This window comes from Sus scrofa, chromosome 17 (assembly GCF_000003025.6).
Source record: "Sus scrofa isolate TJ Tabasco breed Duroc chromosome 17, Sscrofa11.1, whole genome shotgun sequence".
NCBI lineage: Eukaryota > Metazoa > Chordata > Mammalia > Artiodactyla > Suidae > Sus > Sus scrofa.
This window is the reverse complement of record NC_010459.5, coordinates 13,863,946-13,879,375: the sequence shown is the minus strand read 5'-3', so window position 1 is coordinate 13,879,375 and position 15,430 is coordinate 13,863,946. Positions and strand designations below refer to the sequence as shown.

At 43.7% G+C, this 15,430-nt stretch overlaps 1 protein-coding gene across 9 annotated transcripts in view; it reads left to right on the top strand.

Moving 5' to 3' along the window:
• The window catches only part of SLC23A2 (solute carrier family 23 (nucleobase transporters), member 2), a 163,329-nt gene that overhangs the window by 132,679 nt on the left and 15,220 nt on the right, over positions 1-15,430 (top strand). For all 9 annotated transcript variants that reach the window (XM_021077282.1, XM_021077284.1, XM_021077286.1 and 6 more), the window contains 4 exon segments: positions 7,013-7,133; positions 7,713-7,869; positions 12,069-12,216; positions 13,324-13,429. In XM_021077282.1, the coding sequence (XP_020932941.1) occupies positions 7,013-7,133; positions 7,713-7,869; positions 12,069-12,216; positions 13,324-13,429 (532 nt within the window).

Below are 15,430 nucleotides of genomic sequence, written 5' to 3'. Positions count from 1 at the left end.
ACAGATAGAACAGACTTCTGGCATCTTCTAATTAAGATGAGAAGGGATGATTGCACAAGGAGGGATAGAGCTGCAGCTCCAAAAAGGATGAGTTAAATCTGTGTTTCCTGGAGTTCCCTTTGTGGCGCAGCAGTAACAACTCTGACTGGGATCCATGTGGATGCGGGTTTGATCCCTGGCCTCGCTCAGTTGGTAAGGGATCCGGCACTGCCATGAGCTGTGGTGTAGGTAGAGACACAGCTCTGATCTGGCTTTGCTGTGCCTGTGGTGTAAGCCGGCAGCTATAGCTCCTGTTCAGCCCCTAGCCTGCGAACTTCCATATGCCACGGATGCACCCCTAAAAAGCAAAAGGGGAAAAAAAAATCTGTGTTTCCTTCCTCCAAATTAAAAAAACAAAAACAAAAAAACCAAAAATAGGTAGTTTCTCAGTTATTTTACTTGACAAATACTCAAAACTGACCCCTCCTCACCCTGACTTCTGGATGTTGGGGCTACTCAGAGCTTGGTCCTGGGCCTCCTTCTGTCCCACATGCTCTCCCCTGGGACATCTCAGCCAGTTCATGGCATCAACAGACGTGCATTACGCTGCTGACTTCCATAGGGACCTGTGGCCCAGACCTCTGAACTCAGATTTACAGATCCAACCTCCGACTCACCCTCTGCATTTGCTGTTACACACACATCTCAAACTTCAAAAGAAGAAAGCTCCAAACTTTTGATTCCCTCCTTGCCCCCCAAACCAGTTCCTTCTTTGTCATCCTCAGTGACACAGCCACATGCCCAGGTACTTAAGCCAGAAGCCCTGTAGTCATCTTTCATTCTTCACTTTTCCTCATGCTCCACTTACAGCCCATCATTCTCTCCTACCTCCAGAATAAATCCTGTGGCTGTCCTCTGGGTCTTCATTGCTACCACCCTCAGCTACCACTTCTAAACTGGTCTCCAGCTCCTTTTTTTGCTCCCTTCCTGTCCATTTTCAGTCCTATGAAATGCTTGGCCATTATCTCTTCAAGGCCTCTTAGCCTTTCTCCTCCAATAAGACACAGGCTAGAATTCTGGAAGCTTTTAGGTCTTCTTATCATCACAATGTCTGAAACTTGCCTGCTGCCCCCTTGGTTGTCTGTTTACGTCTCAGGCTTGACACTCTGGACCTTTTCACTTGGGAATCTCAGGTGTTCATAGGAAATGATCTTGCATTATTTCACAGATGCCTCCCCTCCCCTCCATTCCTTCTTGTCTCTTTCTGACACTTCTGAAAGTTTGGAAGTTGGTCCTTCCAAACTTGTCCTCCTATTTTCCTCTCCTGTCTTGAATTTCTTCATCTTTTTTTCCCTCTATTCACAGGAATTTTACTCACCTTTATCTATAACTCCTTCTGTAAAGCTTTTCATTTCTACTCTCCTGTTTTTTAGTTTCCAGAACTCTTCTTTTGTGCTTGGGGTGTCAGCTTTGCATGGCACCCCAGCACCGGGCTCACCAGCTGACCCAGAGCAGGTGCTTTGGTGAGTACACTGTGAATACATGAATACCTTTGACGCTGAGAAGAAAAGTCAAGAGTATTGTGGAAGGACTTTTATTCTCTCTCTCTTTTTTTAATTATTTATTTATATATATATTTTTTTCTACTGTACAGCATGGTGATCCAGTTACATATACATGCATACATTATTTTTTCTCACATTACGTGTTCCATCATAAGTGACTAGACAGAGTTCCTAGTGCTACACAGCAGGATCCCATTGCTAATCCATCCCGAAGGCAACATTCTGCATCTATTTACCCCAAGCTCCCAGTCCCTCCCACTCTCTCCCCTTCCCCCTTGGCAACCACAAGTCTATTCTCCAAGGACTTTTATTCTTAAAGAATGTGCTTCATTGGTTAGACAGTGTATTGCACCTCCAAGGAAGAGAGACTTCCTACATTGTTAAAACTGTTCTAGAGCTTTGAGAAAGAAGGGAAGGAAACATCATAATTTTATCTTAATGGCAAATCCTGACAGAGCTAATGCAAAAGGGAGATCCTGGACCAGCGTTTCCTTCCTGGGGTTGTGTAAAACCCTGAGCAAATATGTTCAAGTATAAAGATCAGCATCTTTCTCTACTGTAGGGCTCCTTGGAATCTGTAAGATGCAAGTGTGTAGAAAACTTTGAGAAAAGGACCTTAGTGAATAGCCCTGCACATGCTTAATTTTTTAAGTTCTACATCTATAAATATCTGAAAAGAATGTTCCTTGGAACATGATTTCGGAAAATGCTGCTTCAGATAATACAATAAAAGGACAATGTATTTATCATTTCAAGAACTCAAGGATGATTAAATATTAGAAAACTTGTTAATAAAATTCATTATAGGTCCATGGTAGATTTTATTGATAAAAACCACGTGACAAATTTTAAAAAATTGATCAAGTTCAACCTATATCTCTACTGTGGATTGTAAGCAGCAATAAATAAGATTTGTTAATGCCCTATACTTTAATGGTGAAAGACTTAAATCAGGCCTGCCTGTTGAAATTAGAAACTGAGATTGAGCATGTTTATTATCATCAGTATCATTTAAACTTGTTCTGGATGAGCTAAGCAATGTTTAAGACGGAAATAAAATAATATGGATCAGTACAGTAAAGGGCAGGGAGAAAGGAATGGTGATTTGCCATTAACAATAATTAAAATACATTCCAAAATTTAACAAAAAATATTGTGACCTAGGACAGGATAGAGACATTGGTAGACCAGAATAGGAAGGAAAGAAACAGAACCAATAAAAAATTCATAGACAGTATATGATGGCAGTCATGTTTGAAATCAGTGGGAGTGGAAGAACTGTGTAGGAAAAATTAGATAGTTATTTGGAAAATAGTTAGATTTCTGGCTTATATCCATTTCTATTTCAGTTGAATTAAAAACTTAAATATAGAAAATAAAACCATAAAAGTGCTAGTAGAAAAAAACCTACATAATATAATTAATCGTAAAATAGATAAGACAAAGCAGATATGAAAAGAGAAAGGGTGATTTTACTACCAATGAGTTTAAAACTCATATCAAAACCCTGTGAAACTAAATTATAAATGAATCTGAGGAAATATTTATTGCAAATTCTGCAAGAAAGGCTAATGTTCCCAATTTATAGTGTGTCACCAATTATTATTATTTTTTTTTTTTGACCATGCCCATGGCATGTGTAAGTGCCTGGGCCAGGCACTGAACCAGCACCACAGCAGCAACCCTAGTCCTGCAGTGACAGTGTTAAATCCTTAACCTGCTGCACCACAAGGGAACTCCCTAGAGTGTTAAAGGGGAGAGAGTACTGATGGAGTAATGAATGAAGAATATAATATGAACAGCCATGAAAGGAAAATACAAATAACAAATTAGTGCTTTTAAAAATATGTTTATCCTTCCATAATTTATATTGTGATGCAGAAATATAAACACATGCACCTATACAGCTTTACCATTATGTTTTATAATCCAATACAGTCCGTTTAGATCTGTTTCATTCTTTGTAAAACTGCACAGTGTTAAGTAATATGAAATAGTATATAATTTATTAAACTGTTCCCCACTTCATATTCATGTTGTCTAAAATATTTGCTGATGCAAACAGTTCTGACAAACCTATTCTCATGTTTAAAGAATTAATATTAGGAGTTCCCGTCGTGGCGCAGTGGTTAACGAATCCGACTAGGAACCATGAGGTTGCGGGTTCGGTCCCTGCCCTTGCTCAGTGGGTTAACGATCCGGCGTTGCCGTGAGCTGTGGTGTAGGTTGCAGACGCGGCTCGGATCCTGCGTTGCTGTGGCTCTGGCGTAGGCCGGTGGCTACAGCTCCGATTCGACCCCTAGCCTGGGAACCTCCATATGCCGCGGGAGCGGCCCAAGAAACAAGAAATAGCAACAACAACAACAACAAAAAAAAAAAAGAATTAATATTAAAATAGATGATGGGAGTTCCCGTTGTGGCACAGTGGTTAACGAATCTGACTAGGAACCATGAGGTTGCAGGTTCGATCCCTGGCCTTGCTCAGTAGGTTAAAGGATCCAGCATTGCCGTGAGCTGTGGTGTAGGTTGCAGATGCGGCTCGGATCCTACGTTGCTATGGCTCTGGCGTAGGCCGGTGGCTACAGCTCTGATTCGACCCCTAGCCTGGGAACCTCCACATGCCGTGGGAGTGGCCCTAGATAAAGCAAAACAAAACAAACAAACAAAAAATAGATGATGATACAGGTTTTTTTTTTAATTGATGAAATTGGTAGGGATTTAAAAGTATATAAGATCCTGTTCTGCAGTGAGTAGCAAATGAACATTCTTGGTCTGTGGGTGGATTGTAAATTCAACCATACTTTCTCTGTTTATTTTGCAGTTTGTATCAAACACTGTGTAATCAAGCATTCACTGATAAGATCTGTTCTTGTCCTAGCAATTTGTCATAAGGAGATAATCCATACTAGTGCCAGGGAGGGACAATCCATTGCAGTTGTGTCTGTTGCTCCCAGTGCCATACTGCAAGGGGCTTGCTAAACAAGATGTGGTACATCCACCAGGTGGAATGCTAAAAAGCCACTAAGGTGCTGACTCAGGTTCCCATCTGTTGAGATCATGGCATTTACAGGGGCTACACTTAGCTGGGAAACAGCATATAAAGTATAAAACAGCATGTAAATATGATTCCAATTTGGGCCAGGTGATGACCTGCTCTGAGGACAAGGATGACGTCAGAGAGTCCTGTCTTCCTCTCTAATCCCAGTGCCCAGGACCCAGAGAAATGCCCTAAAAAACCCTAGGAATGGAAACCATTTGGAATCAGTAGACCAGAATGCTGCATGCTTGTCACTTAATGTGGGGTGATGAGCAGTCTTCAGATTTTTTCCTCTTTCTTTGTGCTTATCTGCCTTTGGTAATTTTTCTACACCTGCAGCATGCATCACTTGCATAATATCTGAAAGGTTAAAACAAGCAAAATGGAACATGAAATGGCAGGCTTCTGGTGTGGTGGATAGAACCCTGGCCTGAGAACTGGGGCCGGGAACCTGTCCCTTCTCTCCTGGGCCAAGGCTTGTGAACTCAGGCATGTCTCCCACCTCTTAGCCTCTGCTGCTGCCTCTGCAATGGCCTGTCTTACCTGCCCCACAGATGTACTTGAGGATAAAAATAGAAAAGTAATGTTCTTCTGCCCAGTCCACCTATTCAATTTCAGTTGCCAAATTGGGGCCTGAAATTGGGACTTGTTGTGTGTATTTCCCCCCCCCGCCCGCTTTTTTTTTTGGCCTTGCACCGTGGCACATGGAAGTTCCTGGACCAGGGATCAAATCTGAGCCACAGCTGCAGCAACGCAAGATCTTTAACCCACTGGGCTGGGATCAAAACCATGCCTCAGCAGCAGCCCGAACCACTGCAGAGAGAACAGCAGATCCTTAACTTACTGCACCACAGCAGGAACTTCCCCCTTCCCTTTTTAAATGTGCTTTGAAAAGTGAACACCACAGTGCAGGTGTAACTGTTGGGTGAGTTGTCACTTGCAATAAAACAATAATAGCAGTTGTGGGGCTTTTTTTGCATATCAGCATACAAATGGAAAAAAAATCAGTGACGTTTTTTAAAACAGGAAAATTTTATGTTGGTCTAAGTTTAAAGCACATGTTTTAGTATTGCTCTTTGCCACATTGTTTTTTGTTAAACTTCACCACCCTGGGGGAGTTGGAATAACTTGGGCACTGTGTGTGTTTTCATCCTTGAACTGGTGCTGGTCTGGTGACTTTGTGGTAGGTACAGCGAAGTGCCTGTGTAGGTGGGGAGATGGTAGGGTGGCACAGGCCTGTTCTCCAGCTGGCTGCAGTCTGCACCTCATTTGGAATGTGACAGTGGAGCTGGTAATTCTTCTCAGCACTTAGGACTGTGCCCAGGCACAATTTAGCTTAGCCTTGACTGAGAATCCACTCTTTCTGCCAGCTCTACCTCAGGTTGTAAGGGAAAGAGTGAGTCCCTGTGGGTGATGAGGCGTGTTGTTGTACGTCTGTTGTTTCAGTGATGGTAAGCCATCGCACACCTGCCACACACAGGGTACCAGGTGGATGAGGATGTGCTGAATCCCACTGCAGGGAGGTCACCGGCCAATGCTATGTCCTGCAGCACTCAGTGTTCCTGGGTCAGGAATGTGGGTCGAGGAACTTTGGCGCTAGCTCAGGCATCCCTGCCCTCACAGACAGTGTGGCAAAGGAGTCAGAGCCCAGGCAGTAGAGCTACGCCCCTGCCCACCTACCCAGCAGACTCCAGCCACATGGTCTTAGACTGCTGGCTTTGTCCCTCTGTAAGGTGGGTGGATGATTGTAGACACCTCTGTAGAAGGCTGGGGTGATAGGCAGGGAGACTCTGCAATGTCTGACACATGGAAACCTCTCAGGATTATTATTAATAATGAATTCTGTTGTGTATAGCTTTCTTAAATACTGAAGCTTTACTTTTGCTTTGTAAAAGTAATTTATATTTCTTAAATGTAAATCAGAAAATGGGGGAAAATTTCACAAATTATAATGCCACCTGAAGCTAATAATCCCCGTGAGCATTTTGGATCCTATCCTTACCTGTTTGCATATACGCATGCATGTGTGTGTACATGCTCTTGTGTGGTAGTTGCTTTTTTTTTTCCAGTTAATATGTAGTTGTAATTATATTGTGCATTATGTTGTATCAGTCATTTGTCTTTTACCCTTACATAGTATGAGCTTTTCTTATCAGCGTGTACATCCTTTGAGGTTTTTGTATTCTATTAAGGAATATTCAGTTAAAGCATTTATGTGGCAATTTTATTTCTGTATCTAGAAACGCTAAGAAAAAGAGTTCCAATATCTCAAAATGCCATTTTCCAAAAGATAAGATTTCCCAAATAATAGAGAACTAGTAGCTCTAGAGAAATGAGCACATGTAGTCAATTTGGCCATTGAAGCTTTGACTGTTATTTTTAACACAGACATACAGCTTTTAACCTAGTTTATTTTTTTTTCTCTCCTCAGGACAATTTTCCTAGTATTACTGTTTTCTCAATATGCCAGAAATGTTAAATTTCCTCTCCCAATTTACAAATCTAAGAAAGGATGGACTGCATACAAGTTACAGCTTTTCAAAATGTTCCCTGTGAGTAGTCACCTCTGTGTGTGTGTGTGTGTGTGTGTGTTGTGTGTCTGTGTGTCTGTGTGTCTGCGTTTGTGAGAGAGAGAGAGAGAGAGAGATTATATTGACTTTGGTTCATACTGTTAAAATGTGAGGAGAGGAGTTTTAAGCAGGTCCTCCTGGGAGACCATGTCTGTGTGGTGGCATCAGGGTACTAATGACCACCCAAATGACCAGGGACCTAAAGTTTAAAAGCTGGAGAAGGTTCCAATTCTGGAACCCTTTTAACAGCACGTGAGAGGGCATTGATTGTCCTTGGAACTGAGGGAGGTCTAAATCCATGTGGCCTCTTGAGGTACATTGTCCATTATTTTCATTTTACTAGCCAGGCTTAAGGCTAAATAACCTTATCAGCATAAAATTACTCTCTCTAAGTGTTACTCCATTCAAGGAGTAGGTTTCCATCCTATCCCTTACGTGTTTTTCTGCGAAGTAATGACAGTGATGGTTTAGGGGTGTGATATGCAGACTGTAGGAAGGCGCCTATGTTTTGCCAACCACCACCTCTGTTGTCCTGACAGCTTTTTTCTTTGACCTCTTCAGATCATCCTGGCCATCCTCGTGTCCTGGCTGCTCTGCTTCATCTTCACAGTAACAGATGTCTTCCCTCCTGACAGCACGAAGTATGGCTTCTATGCTCGAACTGATGCCAGGCAGGGGGTACTTCTGGTAGCCCCGTGGTTTAAGGTCCCATACCCATGTAAGTATTTTGGTAGCCAGGAGGGATCAGGATCCCACAGGGGTCTGAGCTTAGAGAATTTGGAAGTTAGCAGGAGTCTCTACAAGGCCTTCTTTGTCTTTGGCAGACTTAAGGTTCTGGCCCTTAGAGAATTAGAGAGCAGAGGTGGGAGGCGCTGTTGCCAGAGGGCCACTGTTACCCACAGAGACTAACCAGCTCCCTTCTCAGATAAACTGGTTAGTTCTTTCGGTTCCAGTAGGATGAAATCCCAGACACCAGGGGTCTCTTGCCAAGTTTGAGTCTGGTGGCCAGGACTTAAGGGAGCCACTTAAAAGGTCAAGTGCAGAGCTGCACAGCACCAAGCTGCCAAAATGAACAGAAGGGTGGGAGCCCCAGGAGATTAGCAGGCTGCCCAAGCATGATGAAATTTGTATAATCTTTTAATGGGTAGCTATAATCTTTTATTTGGTCACAGCTGTCAGGTAAACTGATACTCACAAACGGGTTAAAGATGGATCTTAAGTTATAATTTAACTGTTGGGTAACTCTTGGCACAGTGGCACGGGCATATGACCCCCAGCTGAGGTGTCACATGGATTCACGTGTATTGCTTTCTGGACCCCAACCCCAGAAGTGATTTGTGTGAACTCAGTGGTTATTACATGCTTCTTGTTGTATTGTGAAGACTCTGCTCCTGGCATTTAGGGGTTTTATTAGATAATATTGAAGCCTGAGCTTAGTCGAGTTGTGCCAGTCTGCTTCTCTGTTCAGCAGTCACATTTTCATATTTTATGACAAGGAGGAAAAGCCAAGATTGGGTCAAAGATAACTGTTCTAAGCGTGTTCAGTGATGGTGATAAAGTTGTTCCGTCTGTTCTTGACACATTTGCAAATGCTATAAAAAGCTTAGTCTTTCTGAAATAACGTTCTGAGATCATATGGTCTAAGTACATATTTATGTATACCCATCCCCCCCCCAAATACATGGTTCATAAATATACATATAATCTGAGGTAAAATGCATTTAAAAGTCATTTGGTGAGGGAGTCAGGAGGGAGGTGTGGGAGGGTAGGTAGGAGGAAACCCCCATGCCACATGCAGGGTGGTCCTCTCTGCCTGTTCATGCGGCTCCCAAGATGAGTACAAATAGAAACACAGGGTGGGATGTCCACGAGAAGCAGCTGTGCCTGTGTTGAGAGACCAGAGAGATTTTCCCCAGGGACCATGGGGCCCACCACAAGGAGGCGTAACTGAGTGGACTAGTAGGCCTTAGTGTCCTCTGCAGAGTGCTCTCCGGCTCCTCTTCCCACAGCCCTTGACTGCAGCCAGCTCCTATTGCCAGCTCCCCTAGATAAAGAGGTACTCCCGGAGCCAGAAGGATACCGGAGCCAGAACCGTCTCATGTAGTCTGGATGGTTTGGCTTAATCCAGAGACAGGTTTTTGTATGTCTAGATACCTAGCATATTCTTAGTCTTGAATATGCTAAGCATCACTTGATTGATAAAATACAGATATGTTTCTGGTCCAAAATGTCAACAATTCCAAGTTGAGAAACACTGCTATGAAGTAACAAAATAAGGGTTCTAGGTAAGAGGAAAGATGAAATGACAGGAAGGCAACAGATTTTAAATTAAAATAATATTTAAATAAATAGTCTGCAGGAAAGGGACCAAAAATTAAGATTACAAATTTGAGATGTTGAGGAAAACAGAATAAAGATTTCAAAAATTAGGACTTCAGGCTAAAGGGGGAAAATAAGAAAGCAGGGAAAGTAAAAAGACTGAGAAGATAATTTCTGAAAAATAATAAATGGTAAAATAAAATAAGAACTGTGCCCCCAAAATCAAGACACATTTTAGTGTCTTGAAACCATGGTGCTACATCAGTAAAGGTAACTGTATAAAAGATTACTTAGAAAATGTTGCTTGATAAGGAAATCATCTGCACGAGAAGAGTCCCTTCCAAACCAGTCCAGAGACAGATGCTGACCAAGCCAGTTGCTAGTGGCTCTGACCACGGGGCTGCCTTTGCGCCCCTTGGTGACCTCCCTGGGGGTGTGGCAGCTCCAGGCAGGAGAAGTGCTGTCCACACACACCCACCCACCCACACACACTTTCTCTCTCTCTCTCTCTCTCTCTCTCTCTCTCTCTCTCTCTCTCGGCCTATTCTGCATATCTTATTTTATGTGTCATCTTTCTTTTCCCAAACTTGTGATTGCCCCTGGTACCTGAGGCCAAACCCTCTAGGCAGCTAGTCAAGCCATTCCAAACTTGCCTGTCCCCTGCCACATGCTGCCTCTAATGAGTGCTAGTTTATTCCTGCCCATCTCTGCCCATCCACTGATGCCCAGGCTGCTGTCCGCCCAGAACACCCTCTCCACCCATCTCCTGCTCTCCAGACCCTTCTTGGGAAGGGACTGTGCCATTTCCTGATGTCCTAACTGGTACTCATTGTGACCTGAGTTGGGTTGCCTTCATTTGAAGTCAAACCATTGCACTGTTCCTAGATCTTTCAGTGTCCTGATCCTTCAGGACATTGTTGGCCCCTGCATGTTATACATTTCTTTTTCATTGTGCTTTCTACTTGGTGGCTCTATTATAAGTAATGGTTCAAGGAAGGAAGGTCTAGGTACTTCATCATGCAAGTCTATTCATTCTAACAGTGAAAGTTCCTCAGGTTGTTTTTATTAAATAAGATCAGTGGCTTTCAATGTCCAAATAGATATACTTTTTTTTTTTTTTTTTTTTTTTTGGTCTTTTTGCCATTTTGTGGGCTGATGCCTTGGCATATGGAGATTACCAGGCTAGGGGTCGAATTGGAGCTGTAGCCACTGGCCTACGCCAGAGCCACAGCAACGCGGGATGTGAGCCTCCTCTGCAACCTACACCACAACTCACGGCAACGCCAGATCCTTAACCCACTGAGCAAGGACAGGGATCGAACCCACAACCTCATGGTTCCTGATCGAATTCGTTAACCACTGAACCACGATGGGAACTCCCAAATAGATATACTTTTATTTTTTATTTATTTATTTATTTTTGTCTTTTTGCCATTTCTTGGGCCGCTCCCACGGCATATGGAGGTTCCCAGGCTAGGGGTCCAGTCGGAGCTGTAGCTGCCAGCCTATGCCAGAGCCACAGCAACACGGGAACCAAGCTGCGTCTGCGACCTACACCACAGCTCACGGCAACGCCGGATCGTTAACCCACTGAGCAAGGGCAGGGATCGAACCCGCAACCTCATGGTTCCTAGTGGGATTCGTTAATCACTGCGCCACGATGGGAACTCCAGATATACTTTTAAAGAAAAAAAAAATCTCCAATAAAAACTAAATCTGGATATTCAAAATGAAGCTACCTGGGGATTTTGCTTTGCTTTCTTGAAGGAAACTCTTTAATTTTCACAAAACAAAACAAAAAGTGCTAGTATTATATTAGGGAGGTGTTATCTGTATTTTGTGCCATGCTTTACTGTTGGGATTTAAATTTAGCTGGTGACTTTTCACTGTGTTTTCATTTGATGCCACCCCCTGGGCAGGAGTACTGTTTTGTAATACGCTTTGCACAGTAGGGCTAAAATCCTGGTCATGCAAATCCTATTCAACACAGCATTTTTGCTGTGTTAAATTTTAATTTAGTGGACACTGAGTGTGGCTGTGAAACAAAAAGAGTAGCACCTGCCTCTTCTAGCTAAACACTTTCTCCTTCTTGTTTTCTTTTTCTTTCTTTCTTTCTTTTTTTTTTTTTTTTTTAGGGCCACACCCACAGCATATGGAGGTTCCCCAGGCTAGGGGTCCAGTCGGATCTGTAGCTGCCGGCCTATACCACAGCCACAGCAACACAGGATCCAAGCTGCATCTGCGTCCTACACCATAGCTCACGGCAACACCAGATCCTTAACCCACTGAGCGAGGCCAGGGATTGAACCTCTGTCCTCATGGATGCTAGTCGGGTTCATTAACTGCTGTGCCACGGCAGGAACTCCCACTTTCTTTTTTTAAGTAAAGCAGACCAATCCTGGTTATGGCTGTTTCATCCAGTGGAACTATCCCCAGTCATCTAGTGCAACTGATGACTTAGGTGTAAAAATATGAGCTTCAAAATGTGAGTGGGTCGTGTAGAGTCCTCTGAGATACTGAATGACTCAATGTCCTGATAACTTCTGCCTGCCCGCTAAGAAAGTTTATGAGGCTTTCATGCTTGTTTTCCTTCCTTAGTTCAGTGGGGACTGCCCACCGTCTCTGCGGCTGGTGTCATCGGCATGCTCAGTGCGGTTGTTGCCAGTATTATCGAGTCTATCGGGGACTACTACGCCTGTGCAAGGCTGTCCTGTGCCCCACCGCCCCCCATCCATGCAATAAACAGGTGCGTTCCTGAAAAAATGAGCTCTTCATTGGGCCCAGTGCCTCATACTTTGCTTTTTGGTTTGGATAATCTTAGAGTAGAAACCAAGAGTTTCAGCATGAAGTAACCAAACATCAGGGCTCTTTGTTGGCTGTTTGTTTTGGCTAAGTCTTGTTTCGCTCTCGTTTTTCCTCATCCATATATGGAACAGAATTCCTACCCTTCTTCCTCATGGTGACAATTACGCAAGATGTTCTTTGTGAGACCACTTCAGACCTTAAACTCACCAAATTCATTGCTGAACACTGCTACTGTTCTTTGGTTTGGGATCATGGATGTATGTCTCCTTTGATTTCTTGTTTTCACAGCTGTTCTTAGGAGTAGATGCTGAGTCATCTGTTCACAATTACAATTCATACAGAGAGACAAGAGCAGGAATAAATGAAGTCTGTAGAATCTAGACGTTTATAAGCCGTGGGTTCTCTTTTCTCAGTACACCAGGTTTCTGGATGCTGGGGGCAAATTGGACCCTCTGGAAGCTCCAGAGAAGAGAAGATAGCCCAGGTCATTCCCTCTTTCCCAGCCAGCTGCTGCCCTTCCGGAAGGGATTATATGTGATGAGATCCAGTGGACTGGTGTCTTAGCATCTCTTGTATGGGTTCTATTGGAATTTAGGGTCCTAATTTTTACATCTTTCTCTGGTGGAGCTGTTGCATATGATTAAATTACTTATATATTGATTCTTAAGTTTCAGTGTTTACAAAATTACAAACCATTTCTTTATAATAGTAAAGTAAGCAAATCAGCAGATGGCCCATGTTTGTCTTAGATCCCAGCAAATGACTGTGTTTTCTGGCTGTAATCTTTTAATTTGGATTAATTTTTAAACAATGTATGTCTGATATGTGGTTCAAAGACATGCTTCTCAATGTTGAATGAGCGTGGAGAATCCTGTTAAAATGTAGGTTCTGCCTCAACAGGCCTAGGGTAGGGCCTGAGATTCTGTATTGCTCATGCCTCCTGGGGAGTGTGGAGCCTGCCTCAGGGTCACAACCATTTAGAATGCATTTCAGAGTATTTCCCCCATTGAATGAACATTTTTCTTTCCCCCATTCTTTTACATTTTAGGGGGATTTTCGTGGAGGGTCTCTCCTGTGTTCTCGATGGCATATTTGGTACTGGGAATGGCTCTACTTCATCCAGTCCCAACATTGGAGTTTTGGGAATTACTAAGGTACAAATATTTTTCTAATTAAATGGTTGGGTCTCTAAGTGTTGATCCATTTCATTGATTGGTCTGGCCATTATGAGTTCCGAAAGGAAGGCCTCCCTTTCTGAGATCATCTCTTCCCCCATCTCTGTTATTTTTTCACTGATGGGATTTGGAAGGCTAGTAGAGGTCTCTTTTTCCTTTGGCTGGCCTGGGTAGGCAGGCACCTAGGTGCTCTTCCTTCATACATTCTACACATTTTTATTAAGCACTGACCCTTTGCCAGGCTGCTGTTCCAGGCACTTGGGATAGATCAATAAATAGTAACGAAAATATCCTCATTATTTATGGAGTATACATTCTAGCAGAGGAAGACAAGCAATAAACGGTAAACATAGTAACTATGACAGAAATATGGGGTAGGGTGAGGGGATCTGGAGAGTGAGTATTAGATAGAGTGAACAGGCGAAGCCTCACTGAGAAGATGACCTTGAGCAAAGACCTGACAGAGCTGAGGGAGGAACTGCACAGGTACCTGGGGAAGAAGCATTCATTCAGGCAGGGGACACTGGCAGTGCAGTGCCATGTCACAGGGGCAGGCTGGCATGCCACAGGTCAGCAAGGAGGCCAGTGGCCCAGGAGCAGAGTTGAGAGTCGGGGGTGGGTCCAGGAAGAACAGACGGGGTTCCTGAGGTAACTGAGGACCAGGTCGTGCAGACCCTAAAGGCTGTCACAGGTGGAGTGGAAGGGGTAGTGTAGTCCTCCAGGGAGTGACTCCATCTGATTTTTTGTTTTTGTTTTTGGGTTTTTTTTTTTAAGGGCCACACCCATGGCATATGGAAGTTTCCAGGCTAGGGGATCAAGACGGAGCTGCACCTGCCAGCTTACGCCAACAGCTGCAGCAACTCAGGATCTGAGCCCGTGTCTGTGACCTACATCACAGCTCATGGCAACACTGGATCCTTAACCCATTGAGTGAGGCGGATGATCAAACCTGCATCCTCGTGGATACTAATCAGATTCGTTAACCACTGAGCCACGACGGGAACTCCATTTTTTTGTTTGTTTGTTTAAGGATCACTGTGGCTGCTATGATGAAAGTAGACCACTATGGGGGTGGGGGTGGTGTATGCAAGGGAGGCAGTGGAAACAGACCAGTTAAGATATAGCACTGATTCTAGATGAGAGACAATATTAACTTGTTTCAGTCAATCGTACAGTAAAGAATTGACTCAGTTTTCAAACTGCAGCAGCATCATTATTCTCTTCCAGATGAACTATGTTGTGTACTTAGTGGACAAAACAAGCCACAGTGAGTCACTCAGGTTGAAGCAGTACCTGGGTCTGGAGTGCTACCCATTTGTCTCTCCTCCCCACTCTGCTCCAAACACAGGCACCACACAGTTCAGCTTCAGTAAAAAAGGAGGCTGCTCCTTGGCCTTTCAAATTTACTAACAGATACATTTTATATCCCAATTGCTTTGGGCCAAAGAGTGCAAGTTGCTGTTTGCCCCGAGTGTTGAGGAATGCAGCTTGGCCCTGGGCATCGTATGCCGTGCAGCTGGGTACTGTTAGAACTGGCTCACCATCTGGAATGACCTGCATATGGCACAGGTCTCCCTCTCCTGAACCCTGTATCTTGAAAACTTGGGGGTGAGCTCTGGAGCCTTTTAGAACTGTTTGATCTCTTTAAAATTAGAAATCTTCCTCTAGCTCTCTGCAAGATTATATAACCAGATAAAAGGAAACCAAATACTTAGTTTGGTTAATTAAAACTGCAGATCCAGGTGAGAGGTAGCAGGGCATATGTGGTAGAAACATATATGTAAGTTGGCCAGGCCATTAAAGAGCTTAGCTTTAGGTGTGCTGGTGACCCCACCTGCTGCCTGTTGGTCCTGGCACGTGACATGTAAGGGCTGCTTGAGGGGCACTTCCTCCAGGATCCCTGGATCCTGTTGCTGCCTGTCGTAAGAGCCAATGCTGAGCACACAGAGCTAAGGGAAGGTCATATGGGCACCAAATAAG